Source organism: Ictidomys tridecemlineatus, chromosome X (genome assembly GCF_052094955.1).
Source record: "Ictidomys tridecemlineatus isolate mIctTri1 chromosome X, mIctTri1.hap1, whole genome shotgun sequence".
Taxonomy (NCBI): domain Eukaryota; kingdom Metazoa; phylum Chordata; class Mammalia; order Rodentia; family Sciuridae; genus Ictidomys; species Ictidomys tridecemlineatus.
In genome coordinates, this window is record NC_135493.1 from 60,895,877 (window position 1) to 60,912,062 (window position 16,186).

Below are 16,186 nucleotides of genomic sequence, written 5' to 3' on the forward strand. Positions count from 1 at the left end.
AGCAACTAGGTAGTAAATTTACACTATAAGCAGTCTCCTTTTGGATTTTGACTTGCTGTGTAAAATGAGTATTCCTTAAGGAAGCCACAGGCATTCTAGTAGTATTTTTCTTCTTCCTGGTTGGTAGCATGCAATCTACAGGTTTAACCTTAACTCTTTCCTAATTATTGTATCATCTCTTCTTAGTGTCTTCATGTTAGACTTTCTCCTCAGTTTCCACTCTTCATTGTTTAGGACTTATTACTTCCTGAATTCCTTCTTGAAACCTCAGCTGCTATCCTGCTTCCTTCCTCTTCCCTAACAAGGGAACAAATTCTTCTCTCTACTTTTTAACCTATCCTTCTATAATTATTTCATCATTTAACTACTTCCTGTTCTTCACCACTTTGTATATCCATTCATTCATTTAGATATCCATGCAAATTCACAACTTTCTGCTCTTTCTCATACTTCTTTGCTTTATAAAACCTATCCCCACTCTATAACAATCTGCTACTCCTCTTTAAGTCTTGATTTAGTACAGTTATGAGATGTACTTCCTCTTTCCAGTAGAAGTGGTGTGTTTTTAGGCCAATAGTTTAACATTTCTGATATATTGTAAGATTATTTTAAAGGTTTCCTTCAGTTCTGAAATTCTCCAATGCACATTGAATCTTTAGTCTCTGAATTCTACTATTGTACTTATACTCCTTAGTTTAGTCTTTAATTTTTCTCTTTGTTACACTTATGTCATTTGTCTCATGTTTAACAGAAGGCTAAGTCCATAACTTACATGTTTCTACCTACTGTAAAACTAATGCAGTGGACGACTCTTAATAAATGAATATTTGGTTGATTTGATTTTAGTCTTACATACAACCCTAGCTGAATAAAAGCAGACAGCTGTACCTTCAGTCCTGAACTAGTACCATTAACCTTTGAACTAAGAAGACTTGCAGGCCTTTCCTGGAATTTGCTAACACAACTGAATATCCTGTTTTTATTTGATTTATGTAAGCCAACAAAGGGAAAAATTTTAAAGTACCATATCCTCTCTGTGATTATAGAAACCTGGACCACTTTTGCATATAAACCATCTCAGTTTAAAATATAACAGTCTTAAAAAAGGGTTCAGTTATGTAAGGGTCAGTTAAAGGAAATGAGTTGATCTGGGGAGTTGAAAAGGTATCCATGCTATACAGTTTCACCATACAACCTGGAGACCACAGAACAATATGGCTAACTATTACTTTAATATGACACTCAATTTTGTAATAAACAGCTAACGGGTGAAATTCTTGAATGTAGAACCCACAGGAAGAAACAGCATGGTTTTTGTGAGGTAATTATACCTTAGCCATCTAACAGAGTTCTTTGAGAGGGATAAATAAGTGTGAAAAGGGGGGAGCCAGTGAACATTTGGATTTTCAAAAAGCCTTTGATAAATTTTTGTACTGAAGACTGCTTTAAAAAAAAATAAATGGTCTCTCACCATGGGGTTGGGAATAATGTTTAGTCATGCATAGAGATCTAGTTTAAACACAGGAAGGAAGGAAGGGGGTGGTTTAAATGAGCTCTTACTTGCATGAGGAGATTTTTACAGTAGACTCCCAAGGATCAATGTGTAGGTTTTAGTGGGTGTATTTGTTTGTTTACATATTTATAAGTGATTACTGAGACAGCATAGTAACTTCCCATCCTATCAGTAACCTTTTTTCCAGTTTATGGTTGACACTGAGAGCTTATATAGATCGAAAAATTTTAAGCTGAAGAGTATTAGCAGATGGACTGTTTCACAAGGGCCATGTGAAAAAAGTAGGAAAATGACATGTGTGGCTGTGTGTCTAAGATCATGGTCTTTGTATATATTTTTCAACCAGTAAAGAGTTATAGGAGTCATTACATCGGGCTTTTAAATAATGTTATTTTTGGTTATTTTGTTTCTAAATTGAAAAATACCCGCATAATACTAGACATAGCCATGAAGGGCATTAGAAATGAAAAAGAGGAGCATATTATCTAGATTCAAACTTGGTACCTCTGGAATATTATTTATGCAATTTGGGTTTTCAATAGTACATATCAGCATAGAACAGGGAACTGGAATTTGCTAACACAACTGAATATCCTGTTTTTATTTGATTTATGTAAGCCAACAAAGGGAAAAATTTTTAAAGTACCATATCCTCTCTGTGATTATAGAAACCTGGACCACAAAAGTAAGGATTATTCAAACCAGGAGTAATTATATCATGGAAAGACTCAGACCTGAGAAAGAGGCTGAGTAAGGAGATTGATTTAAGGAAATCTCAAGAGATTAAATAGGTTTACTATAGACTTGTTTTCTATATTCCAAAAGTTTGAACAAAGGGCTCCCTTTTGAATGTGAATGAGCTACTTTTAAATGAATTTACTTAGGTAGTTAAGTCATAAATACTAAAGATGGGTCTGTTAGCTTGAATGTTCAGACTCAAAGGTTCAGCATTAAGAGCTTAGCTGGAATTAAAATGTTTAAAGAATAACAGGAAATACCAGTTAATGTTTTTCATCAAAAGTCCTCTCAATGTCATTGTGATAAGCTATATTGAGATATTTATTGAGTTTGTGTGGTGTTTGTCACCCATGTACAAACCAGGCATCCATTGTACATGTGAATATAGATATGGAGCCTAGGTTGTGACCCAGGCATATAAATTGACCCCCCAATATTTTGAAAGGCCTTATTTTTAAAAGACTGAATGATGACTTGTATTTGATAATTTATGTTAATTTATTCTGGGCCCCTGGTGTAGTTATTAATATAGATCTGTTTCTGTCATCCAATACATAAGTTTTAGTGTGACTTTCCTATAGAAGGTTAAATTTAAGGACAGCTGGAAAAGCTGGGGAAAAAATGAATATATCATCTACAGAATGTCACCAAGAACAGAGGAAGCTAGATATATGACTAAGATCTGTAAAATAGAGGCAGTTTCTGGGAGTAAGTTTTCTGAAGGCTATGTATTGCTTTTTGACAGCTTTTTCTAAGTTAAGCATGATGATTATGCCTTCTAAGAGTGACAGCAGTGTCTAAAGGACAATCCATCTGCCCACAACCTTTTCCTTGAGTGTGAAATCTGCATCCTACTTGCACCAAATAATCTGTTGAATTATCAACAGTGCCGTTCTTCCACATTCATGGTAGCTCCTTGAAGGCACAGAAACTAATCTGCTCACTGTGTCCTCCTGTGTACAAATTAGTACCCAGAATATTAAGTACTAATCTTGATTAAAGTTCAAGAGATAGTGGATATTGAGGTTGGTATCAATTAGTTGTCTATAATTACCTCCCAGGAGGAACATGAATGCTTCTAGGGTACCCCTTCAAAGCAATACCTGTACAGGAAGATTATCAGTCTTGAGAAGTTGCATTTGATTGCACATTACAAGGGGGAGAATCTGCCTCTGATTATGGAAATTACCTTAACTTTTTTTTCAGGAGGATATCTCCCTCCTACATTCTGTCTCTCAGTGATATTTATCAGCTTTATGTCTTAAATGTGTACCCAATCTCTTTACTTTGTTGTCTGTATTGTCACTACCTTGCTTCAGGTTGCCATCATCTTTGATTTGGTCTATGGCAGAATCTTCTACTCTTACCCACTTAACAATTCTACACAGAACAGCCAGACCCATCTTTTAAAAAATATGAATCTTATCATATCACTGCTGTTCTCAAAACCTTCTGGTGGTTTCTTATTATATTTTGAATAAAATTCCAGTTCCTCATCATGGCCTTCAAAGCCTTATCTGGTCAGGCCCCTGACTTATTTTTGTGATGTCATTTTATACAGTATTTCTTCCTGATCCTGTGTTCAACTCTCTTCCTCAAACATACTAAGCAAGTTTGTACTTCAAGTTTGGAAATTTACTGGTTAATCTGTTTGAAATGTTGCTCCTTCAAATCTTCATGAGGTTACTTTCTTTGGTTTCTCTGGTGTCAGCTCAAACCTTAGTTTCTGAAAATGAGTATCTCTAATTAACTTGCATAACATTCCACCCTCTATGTTACGATCATATTATCTTGTTTTCTTTTGTTTGGTTTTCAGAAAACTTACCACTATCTACAGTTATCTTATTTCTTTATTGTTTCTCTCACACTAGATAAGTTATATGGCAATAAAGACACATTTGTGTTATTTACTTTTGTGTCTCCAGGGTCCAGAACTATGTCTGGTTCATAGTAGCCTTGATTTCATATATGTTTAGGAAGGAAGGAGTAAACCTCATTGTTTGTTGCTATCAGTACGAACAGTGCTCTTAGAACTGTCACAGATCTCTCTGTGGAAGGTCTTTGAATTGACCCTGTGCTTAAGTTGCTTAAAGTCTATTGGAAGAAGCTGCAGAGATCTTGAACATCTGGAGGCAGATTCTTGCACAGAGCAATGTAGACTATAGACCCTACATGGATTGTTGTATATTCTGTAAACCTTGTCTTGTTTGCTGTTGGAGGTGATAGCTAACATAAGCTGCAATGCCTTGATTATTAATGATGTGCTGGATACACAGTAAGGATTTCATATTCATTAACCCAATCCATGGGCAACCCTATGTAGTTATTATTATTTCCATTTTATGGTCTTGAGAACTGAAACAAAAGTCATACAGCTAGTAAGTGGGATAATCAAGAAAGGAATCTGATTCTAGATTTGGGAAGTCCATGTTGATTCACAACCATCTTCCGAGAACTGATTTCTGCAATGCACATATCATAACTGAGAGTGTGTGTTTGGCTTCTGATGGCCTGGGAATTTTGATTTGGTTGATCACTGCTTACCAGACAAGCGCCCCTCAGTTTGTGTCACCAAGACTGGTACAAGATGTGGTCAGCTGTTTTGACTGTTCTTATTCACTGAGAATGAGTGATTGTGGTAGTGGAGCACTCAGTGGAGGAATCTATCTATCTATCTATCTATCTATCTATCTATCTATCTATCTATCTATCTACCTACCTACCTACCTACCTATCTATCTATCATCCTGCTGAACAGAGTCAAGCTTCATCTCTACTTTACTGGATGATGAATTCCAGGAGCTTATAGCAGGGTGTGAGGGCTAACATGGGGTTGTTGTGATAACAACGCAGTTTACTGCAGCTGCGAGAGTTATGGCCTATTACTTACCTCTTGCGAATGTGTTTAGTATTGAGCCAATAGGAAATCTAAGCTGAGTTTAATAATAGCTTATGTTTTAGTATAGATCTTGGGGAGAAATGCTGTTGTGACTTAGGTGCTGCCCAATTTTGCCTTCCCAGGAGGCAGATCCATTACAGCAAAAATTTAGCATTCACTTCTGACACCAAACATATAAATAAATACTCTTCTTCCCTCTACTTACTTCTCAAAGAAAGATACCAAATACCAAGAAGTAGAATTAAGGATGGAAGTATAATTGAACCTTCTGCTAAGTAATATAAACATGTAAGCAGTACATAATATATTTATATAAACATATTGTATATGTATATAATCCATAAGCATGCCATGTGACATATGGTAAGACTGCATTCATGATGTATGTATGTGTTAACAGCATTAATACTTTTGCCCCCCTACATGTGTGTGCATTTAAGTATATAAAATAAACATTCACAAATATGTAGGTCTCTCTACACATGTTTTTCAGACCAGCAGGCACTGAGTAAACATGATAGAAAACTCAATGTGTTGTTTTAATATAGTTCTATGATAAATATATATGCATGAATGTAGCAACACAGTTGAACTTTGTATAGATAGTTGGAACAACTGAGGCTTTATTGTATCTCAATAGAGATATATCTTACAGTTGAATGGAATGCTGATGTATTGGTTTACAGTATACACTGGGATGTCACTAAAGCATAGTGATGATGACCAGTGGTCAGTTTTTTTTTTCCCTTCTGCAATAGACCCTTTTTTGTTTGGTTTGTTTTTAATAGCATTTGACAAAGTGTTCAAATGTATTTTTGTAGTGATCTTTGGAGGAAAAGTACTACTTACTCTTTTAGAACACTTGTAGATTTCTTTTTGTACGATAAGTCCCATAATACTTACTTATTGCCTCTAGGTCTCATATTACCCTAGAGAAGGTAGGTGTACAGACCAACCTTGCTAGGCATTCTGTCAGGTCCCAGGATGGCTGCTATAAACTGAACCAAAATGGACGCCTGACCATCTCTAAGGTGTTTGCTCTTTTGGATTGCTTCATTTTCCATTGGTAAAGCCTGTTAATCCTTGGGTTGCTGGGCTGCCATTTAAGGCACTGAAAAGCAAGCATTTATCTAGTGGAGCCTTATTACTTTCTTGTGTTTCTTCCATGCGGTGCATGCCAACTGTTAATAGATCATATTGTTGAAAAGCAGGTAATTTTTGATAGATTCTAAAAATAAAAGTTACAGATATTGCTTATATTTTATATTTAAATATATTTTTAGAGGCCTCATTTAGCTCAAAAAACAAAGTTTCAGGATACTTCATGAAATAACTATACTAACAATATGTTCTGTAAACAATGTAATACATAATGAAAGGCAGTCTTTATAGACATTACATTAATTTCAGTTAAATGTATCACTCATTCTTTTGATAATATAATTATAGTCTATGTCATGATATTTTATAATTTTAACCTTATATTCAGAACCAAATTCCAGTTGGTTCTGAACTTGATTCCTTTGTTTCCTCTTGGAATCTAGGATGACATTTAAAAATAGCTTTTCTTCAGTGGGGGATTGACACAACAAGGTTAAGTCTTCTCTAATGTTCTGTGTATATATGCATGTATATATAAACCTGAACCAAATTGACTAAAATGAAAAACTCAGTGGATGCATTTGTAACAGCTCATCTGTAGCGGTGCTTGCAAACATGGTGCTCCCTCATATGACATAAAGATATCCCTGGGCAAATGAAAACATTGGTCTGGTCCATAGTTATAACTTGTTCATTTTAGGGCCTTAACCTAATTCAGCCTATTTATGTGGAATTGGCCAGTAATAGTTCATTTTCATATGGGCTCTTTCAGTATAAACAGGAAATTGACATTGAAAACAGGGCCAATTGTCTTGATCACATCAACTTTCTCTGCACCAGTATCCCCCCCATCAACAACAGAAGGCAGTATATCACCTTGTAAAATAGTTCACCAAAAGATTTATTTTTTCTAACCCTCTTCAGACTCTGATAGTGTCTAATGTCTCAACACCAGATGTACCAGTATGATTGATAAATATTGATATATAATTTTATATGTGATTGCTGAACAGGACTTAATAAAAAAGGAGAGCATCTTACAGCTGGTGTCCTAGGTAAAATATATAGTGTTCACAAGTCTTCTCAAGCATAGGGATTTTTACCTGCTGACTCTAATATGCCTTTGTTGTACTTTCTAAACTTCTTTTTTGGAAAATAATTTATTTATATCATTGAGGATTTATATCAGAATAAATTATTACCTAACCTTGAACCTACCATAGCCAGCTTTGTCATGTACACTAACGTGAATGAATTTAGAAAGACAGTAGAAACATTCCCCCATACTTAGAGAATGTCATTTATTTCTACCATTTATACTTAAAATCTTTGTAGATTATAAAATATTTTCAGAATGCCTCAGATAGTACACAGAATAACAAAGAAAAACCATGTACTCCTGGTTTTTTCAGATCTTAAAATTTAACCATATTTGAAGAATTTGAGCAATTGAAATCTTCAGTATAACTTTTATTTCCTCCCTTCAAAGAAGTACTATGCTGAATTTGGTATTTATAATTCTGTTGAATTTTTACATACTTCATATCTCTCTCTATCTATCCACCCACCCACCCTCCTACCCACCCACCTTCCTACCTATCTGTATACTCTTAATTGAGATATAACATTATTTTGCATATAAAGTTAAAATTTTTGTAAATGATATCCCTGAAAGTATTCTTCCCTAACTTGCTAGTATCAATCAGTATTAATGTTCTGAAATGTGTCCATATTTGTAGATGGGGCTGGAGTTAATTCATTTTAATTTTAAGGTATTAGACTGTACAGTTAGAGGATGTAGTCTCCAAAAGACCACTCACAATTATAATACCAGCTGCTAGATTGTGGGTTCTACAGAATTACCCTCAGGTTTGATTATTTACTACATGGACTTGACAGAGTTCCTTAAAAGCTGTTATTGTTTTAGTTTATTCGAGGGAATACATATAGATTGAAGTTAGTCAAGTAAAGAGGTGTGTAAGACAGAGCCCAGAAGGGTTCCCAATGTGGAGTTTCCAGTTGTGCTTTGACTACTTACAAGTATTGAGGTGAAATTCTTTACTACAACATATGAATATATATTTTCTTTTATTTATTCTTCTCTTGATATTTGGGTTGTCTGTGATATATATAAAATACTACCTCTTAATGAACACATATATTTCTGTATGGCATGTACTAACTTTTTTACAAATATTAATTCCTTTCTTGCCCAAAAGGACACTTATTATATAAGTCAGTGATATTATTCTATACCTGAGAAAAATAGGATACAGGTAGGCTAAATATCTCATTCAAGGTCACAGAGCTAGTAGATGGAATAGTTGGTAAATGAACTTAGGTAGTCAAAATTCTTCCTCTTAACCTTATGCTGTGCACATTTATCTGTATATGTATGAGGCTTGGTAAAAGCCCTATATCTAACAATAGAATTGATGCTCTGTGGATACATGAATCTTGAACTTGACTAGATTTGCCAAAATGTTATACAAACTTTTTAAGCAATTAGTTTAAACAATTAGTAATATAAAATATATATCTTTGCCAGTCTGTCGTTTGTCTTTACTTTTTTGGTTCAGATATTTAAATGTTTAAAGTGTTCCATTTCCAGGGGCTGGGGAGGTGGCTCAAGCGGTAGCACGCTTGCCTGGCATGCGTGCGGCCCGGGTTTGATCCTCAGCACCACATACAAAGATGTTGGTCTGCTGAAAACTAAAAAAATAAATATTAAAAAAAATTCTCTCTCTCTCTCTCTCTCTCTCTCTCTCTCTCTCTCTCTCTCTCTCTCTCTCTCTCTCTCTCAAAAAAAAAAAAAAAAAATAAAGTGTTCCATTTCCAGTCTTTTTCCTTTATGATTTTTGCATCATATTGAACTAATCTTTTCCTCAGTTAAAAAACATGTCCTTCTATATTTTCTTGTAAAATTATTACTTTTTACATGTATGTCTTTCAACTACCTGGAATTGATTTTGAATATGGCATAAAGCAAAGATGTAATTATTTTCCTTATATAGACAAACTATTGTCTCCAAGCCATTTTTAATAGTCCATTCTTTAGTTGTTTACAGTGCTACTTCTGTCATATAATCATTTCTGAATATGCATAGTTCGTATCTATTAATTTCCTATTGCTACCATAAAAAAACTTAATAACTTAAAACAACACAAATTTATTATCTTACATCCTGCAGGTCAGAAGTCTAAAAACTGGTTAGCAGGACTGCATTCCTTCTTGGGGCACTAGGGAAGACTCTGTTCCTTGCCTTTTTATCAGTTTAAAGAGGCCTCCTCTGCATTTCTTGGCTTCAGTCCCCCTTCTAGCAGTGGAGACACTCTGATCTCTGCTCCCATCTTCACATCTTCTTTGACTTTCTTATACTTTCTTCTGAGGAACCTTGTAAGTATATTGTACCCACCATGATAATATTCCCATCCTAAGATCTTTAATATAATCACACCTAGAAAGTCCTTCTTTCCATGTAAGATTACTTATTCACATTCCAAGGGACTGAGATGTGGATATATTGGGGAAGATGTGGGGGGGGGGTGGCATTTTCAGCCTACTGCAGCCTTCCTTGTGGACATTTCATTAATCTTTTCTCATATTTTTGATTCATATGTTTGAGTCACACTAATAATCTGATAGTTATATCTGAATAAAATTTTGAGAAGTTTAGTTCTGCTCTTTGCTTTGTGTGCTGATTCTCCCTTAGGGTTTGACACATTTCTTAGTATGTGATTTTGGACTATAAATTCATCATTAGGGGTATCTTATTTTTGACAGTTGCACATGGCCTTGGTTGAAGTCATATCTTGGTAGAAAGCTTTAGCAATTGCTTCCTCCAGGTTTCCAAGTTATCACTAACTTCTCATGGTATTTCATTTGGTTACAATGATTGCCTCCCTAGCTTATGTGAGAGTAGGCCACTTGCTGTAAACACAGAGTTACAATCTTCCTCTACCCAGACTTAAGACAAAACAATGATTCATTTTCTCCCTCTGTTAGTAAGTGGATTTCTTTCTGAGATCACCATTTAATTGAGATGCAGCCCCATAAACATCCAGATGTTATGAGAGATTAGTTATTTTTCTGCTCCCTGGCTTGTTTAGATCTTAAGGCATCTCCTATGTGGACATTAAAACCCAAAAACTTAGATTGCTGAGTTAGGAAAGCTTCTTAGAGCTTCTGCTGCATTAACTCATACACTTGCTGTTCTAGTTTTCAATTATCAGTTAAATTTTGGCTCTTGGTCATTTCGCTTACTTTTGTGGTAAGTAAAGTTTCCAAGGGTCTCCCAAAGTTTTCCCTTCCTGGTCCCTCCTTAACACTTTTTCTATGGTGATTTTGATTGGGTGTCTTACATATCACCTTGTGAAGATGTTTGTGGTTTATGCATCTTAGGTATGCAGGAGCTGATTTTAGGGGATAATCGTCACCTGCTTGGGAACCCTTCTGGCTTGGTCACAATTGCATGTGTTAACATTGTATTATTAGCAGTAACAGCTCTGCTGCATCCAGATATTGCTAATCTTACTTCTGATAGACTCTTAATACCATGATGCAGAAAATTATAAATGATCATATATTTTTCTGTAATATCAGTTATTAAATGTAAGATATTTAAAATATTCTTACCTTAATTTTCAACTCAATTATCCTAGTTCTTATTTTTCTATTTTCTTTCTAGGATGTGTGCTGTGTTTGGTGGAATCTATTGTCTTCGCCATTCTGTACAGTGCCTTGTAGTGGACAAAGAATCCAGAAAGTAAGGATGATATAAGTAACCTTCATATATTTGTACCCCAAACACAGGTGAAAAATGCTGAAGTCAATTTAAAAAAAAAGATTCTTGAAAGATTCTCCTTGATATTAATAACATATCAACCTTGATTAAAAGTAATTTGTGTTTAGGTCCTCCAGAACAAGGAAAGTGAGTTCAGAATATAGAAACTAAATTAATTTCCCTGCAATATGACTATAGCCCCTGATCATCCAAGCTTGGAAGACAAATCATTTCAGCTGCCGGGGGTGGGTGATGAGTGATGTTAGTTTTCCTTGTGGCCTTACCTCCTCTAATTGATTTTCATCAGATGACAACAAAGCCCTCTGTTATTGCATTTTTAAAAATGGAGCTCACCTAAAGACTCATCAGATTAATCTCTGCTGATAATGCATGTCACTCCAAGAGAAAAGACTTTAATGAGGTTTTAGGTAGATTGTTGTCATAAACTATGCTGCCCTGTTATCTGAGGATAAATTCTTTTACAACAATAGCAGCCCTACAGGCTGGCTTAGGATTGAAATAAGAATTTATCTGCTTTTTTTTTTTTTTTAAGCTGAGCACTACCTATTCACCTATGTATATTTGAATTGTTTCCTAGGATTTATTATTAGTTACTAAGATATGCAGTTGTCTAAATTATATTAAATAAAATGTAACTCTATATTTTCTGTGTTTCACATTGAACCTAAAATAGGTCAACTGGGTCAAGTTTTTGAAGCTGTTGAGATTGATGTGTACTTTTCTTTCTTTTTTTTTTTTTTTAAAGGCTGTGTGTTTTTTTTTGAGAGAGAGAGAGAATTTTTTAATATTTATTTTTTAGTGGACACAACATCTTTGTATGTGGTGCTGAGGATCGAACCTGGGCCACACGCATGCCAGGCGAGTGCGCTACCGCTTGAGCCACATCCCCAGCCCCGATGTGTACTTTTCTTATTTGTGATATGTTCTTAAGCATCTAGTAACCTATACTTTTTGGATGACTGTTTTTAGTACTCTATAGTTTTGGTGGCATTTATTGTATTTATTTATAGAAATAATATTGTTAGAGTCATAAATGTCATATTGTGATCTGGAATCTTACAATTTTAAGCTATTTCTTTCATTTTTCAATAATTTTGTGTAGTCTAGGTGGCATTAAATGGCTACGAATGTTTCATAGACTAGATATAGTACAATAACTATTACTTTAACGTATAGCAAAGAAAAAACAAAACTCCAAGTCCAATGCTTAGTGAATTTGCAATTTGTAATGTAAGATAAAATTGACACATGATTTAAAAGGCTTCTAAATCACCTTTAGCATTTTAAGAGAAAGGTATTACATAAATTGAAAATGATAATCTAAAGTTAAAAAAAATCCACCAAAGCCCAGGGTATTCATATTTTGGCTCCTGAAGAGCTCTGTAGAAGTTCATAAATGAATGGTTTTCTGTATGACTTCCATAGACATTTCTCCTCCTGAGTTCATTTTGAAGCAAGAGCGTATTCCCATGACAGAAAATCAGATAATGAATTGCTTGTTTGGTGCTTATTTGCTTAGCCCCATACCAGTCCCACATGTTATTCTCAGTGACATGAAGTATCTGCATGGCTCATTTTGCCAGGGCAACGGTACAGTAATAACACTTGTTGAACTAAGGGATACATTTACCTTACCTTTGACTTAGTTTCTATGATGTACAGTGAACAAAAGAACTCTTTTTATGTTCTGCAGAGATGACAATTGAAACAGGTAGCTTAGATCTAAAGGTCTAGAGACCCAAAAAACTGCCAGATTGGTAGTTTTCAAAGTATAATGTGTCTTTAAGAATTGTCAGGCATGCTTCTAAAAAAAGGAAGGATTTCTTGTGTTTCATCCTCAGGGAATGAAATTTGGTGATATGCTTATGGTAGAACCAGGGAATTTCCAGTTTTATGGAACATCCCAGTTGAATACAATGTACTAATCCTTAGATGACACTGAGAAACATTTATTTGTATAAGGTAAAGTTGAAGATTTAGCCAAGCATACTGTGATCTATGATGAACTGGGGGCTCTAGGTCTTAATTTGTTCTAAGACATTTTCAAGAGGAACCTGCCAGATATACTGGCAATCAAATGTGAACTTTAGATAGTAAGTACAATGTTTCTAATCTAACGTTTTGTATCGTTATAGAAAAATCTGAAATATAACTTTTGTTGTTTAATAATTCCTGAGACATGTGTAAAGAACTCTTAGCCCTGGCATGACAGAAGACTTGGAATTCTACTGCTGTTGTGAATGACTGTGGGCAATACTTTTCTCTGGGCCAGTTTGTTTTATTATAACTTAGAAACTGAGGTTATTTTCATGTCTCCTTCCAGATCTGACATGCTTTAGTTGTCATTTAAAATTCATAGAACTTATTTTTCCTTAACATTTAGAAATAATGACCTTAAAATATTTTATATGCCCAAATGTAAGCCATTTTTACACATGCCCCAGTGAGAACACAAAAAGAAAAAAAAATGAAAAACTTATGTGTTAACTTTTATGCATATAAATGAAATACTGCAACTTCTAGTTTGTGTTGTTTATCATATCATTGATTGCTATAATCACAGTTTACAGTGAACATAATTTTCTTCTCTGTCTTGCTTTTTATGATACAAAGATTTTGGATACTACATGTGACTCTTTTACTAGAATGTTTACTTCATGCCATAACTATTTATTTCTATAGCTAATGAGAGAGGTTTTAAATTTGGCTTGCACTTATAAAATTCTTGATATCTACCATATTCTCAAGATATGAATTGCTTAAGTAATCTAAGTTTTGCTAAGAAACAATACTTGAGAGGCTAGGGCTGCTCAGCAGTAGCACAGTTGCCTGCCATATATATGTGAGGCACTGGGTTTGATTCTCAGCACCAAATATAAATAAATGAAATAAAAGTCAGTCAACAACTAAAAAAAAATTTAAAAATGAAACAATACTTGAAAATTACCAATTTATATTAATTTTTGATTCTTTAAAAAAATCTATCAAGTCAAAAATAGTCTCTATAAATACCTAAATACATTGATTCAGGTTGGTTCAGGCTAATATATCTTTCTCAAACACTACTTCCTCATACAAAATCAAATATTTGAGAGAAATACCCATAATAAGAGATATTTTGTGAGAACTTAAATATAATGTGAAGGATCAGTAGTTAAGGAAAAACCCTAATCTTGTAGTTAGGTGTATCCAGCACATGTTTGTTTTTAAGAAATCTTGGTATAATCTATAATCAGAATATTAAGTAAGGGATTTACTAAGATTTACATTTGTCTCCTTATAAATTTAGTTTGCTGCTCTTTGTTTTTTGTTTTTTTTTTTAATTTGGTAGGGGTGGGGATGGGGTGATTGAACAGGAGTACTTTACCATTGAGCTACATTCCCAGCCCCTCTTTTTTTATTTTGAGACAAGTTGCTGAGGGTCCTGCTATACTGCTGATACTGCTGTTGAACTTGTGATTCTCTTATCTCATCCCCCACCCCTAGATGCTGGGATTATAGGTATGCACCACCACACCTGGATCTTTCCCTATTTTTCTATGTGGAATGCTTGATATTTCCTTTACACTTTAATGTGTAAGAGCTTCACATTACATATTTAATGTGTAAGATGCGTCAGGTCAAATTTCTAAGTTCATTCATTTCCTGATCTCACAGACTAGGTCAGAACCTTATGTTACCTACCAGTCAGGTACTTTTATATGATTATTTGATAAGTTATCTGTAGGAAAAGGCAGGATCTTACTATTGTATCCCCCAAATTTAGGCAGGTTCTTAGTACCCATTATTCTCAGTAACTTTGAATTAAATGAGTGAATGAAGATTAAAGACTGATTATAGCCTTTTTGGTACTTTTCACCTTCCATTTATGAAACCTAATAGAAACATAAATGATCATAGTATTGAGTTTAATGAGGTAATTATATATCAAAGTACTATACAAACTTTGAGAGATAAAATAGAACATTAAGGACACACAGGAAATAATAGTATATGGAATATATAAACAAATGCATATTTATTTTTAAATAGATCTGAGTTTTGATTTTTTGTTTAATTTGATTTTTCTGAGATGCACATTGCCCGTGTTATCCTCACTATATTATCCATTAATGCTACTTTCTTAATTTGAAAGACTATAGGTATGTATTAGTTCTTTTTTAAATTTTAATACTGTACCCTCTGCTGGCTGTTTTTGGAATCAATGAATGTTCTTGTTGGAATAGCTTTATTTTTTTTTTCCTTTGCAGCTAACCTTACTGGGTAAAACTCATGTAAATTAAACTTTGCCATTTAGGAGTACAATATTTGATATTTGGGTAGGCTAGGTAAGTCCTTGGACCACATATATCTATTATCAGTGGTCCTCACCTTAGGACTTCCATCTAGTGTTCCATGCGTACTTTAACTTTCTCATTTAACTGGATTTTCTGCCATGACTTTTTTTTTAAGATAACATTTTTCTGATGTCAGGAACAACTTTACCTAACCTGGATGCTTGGGAGTTAGTAATAATAGTATGTTAGCATAACATGGATGACTCAATACCATTTATCATCTCTGAAGCTGTGATTTCAGTGTATCCCATTGGCAAAGGGGTAATGATTGTATTCTAGATAGTTAACCTCTAATGAACCCCATGGTAGTTGCTACAGGGATAAACAAGTAAGCAAAAGATAGACCCTGCCCTTTTATACAGAGACTGTAGTTAAGAGTGTAGGCTTTAAAGTCAGATAGTCTAGAATTTGATCCTGACTTTGCTACTTTCTATATGTGTGAACTTCAACAAGTTGTTTAACTTCTTTTTACCCCAGTTTCATTACTTGGAAAGAGGAGTAATTGGCAATACCCTGCCCCATAGGATTATTATGAATATTAAATGAATAAAGCTTGTAAAAACCAGTTACACATAGAAAGAGTTCAGTGTATATTAGTAGCAATTGTTAATATTAATGGACACCTTGGCATCTTACACAGGAAGATCTATTGTGAGGATCCTTTGCTAAGGAATTTGGAGTATAATCTTTTGTATTTTTAAGCAAGACTCAGTTTGCTGCTGTTAAGTTAGTAATGATGGCAGTGATTTAGAAGAAGTACTGTGATGGAAAGAGATTCTGTATCAGCCCTTTC

The 16,186-nt window shown here is 34.3% G+C and overlaps 1 protein-coding gene across 3 annotated transcripts in view; it reads left to right on the forward strand.

Annotated features, from left to right (window-relative positions):
- Chm (CHM Rab escort protein) overlaps positions 1–16,186 on the forward strand; it is a 165,679-nt gene that overhangs the window by 104,446 nt on the left and 45,047 nt on the right. For all 3 annotated transcript variants that reach the window (XM_005328844.5, XM_021728773.3, XM_021728775.3), the window contains one exon: positions 10,940–11,017. In XM_005328844.5, coding sequence (XP_005328901.2) covers positions 10,940–11,017 — 78 coding nt within the window. The remainder of the gene's footprint in view (positions 1–10,939; positions 11,018–16,186) is intronic.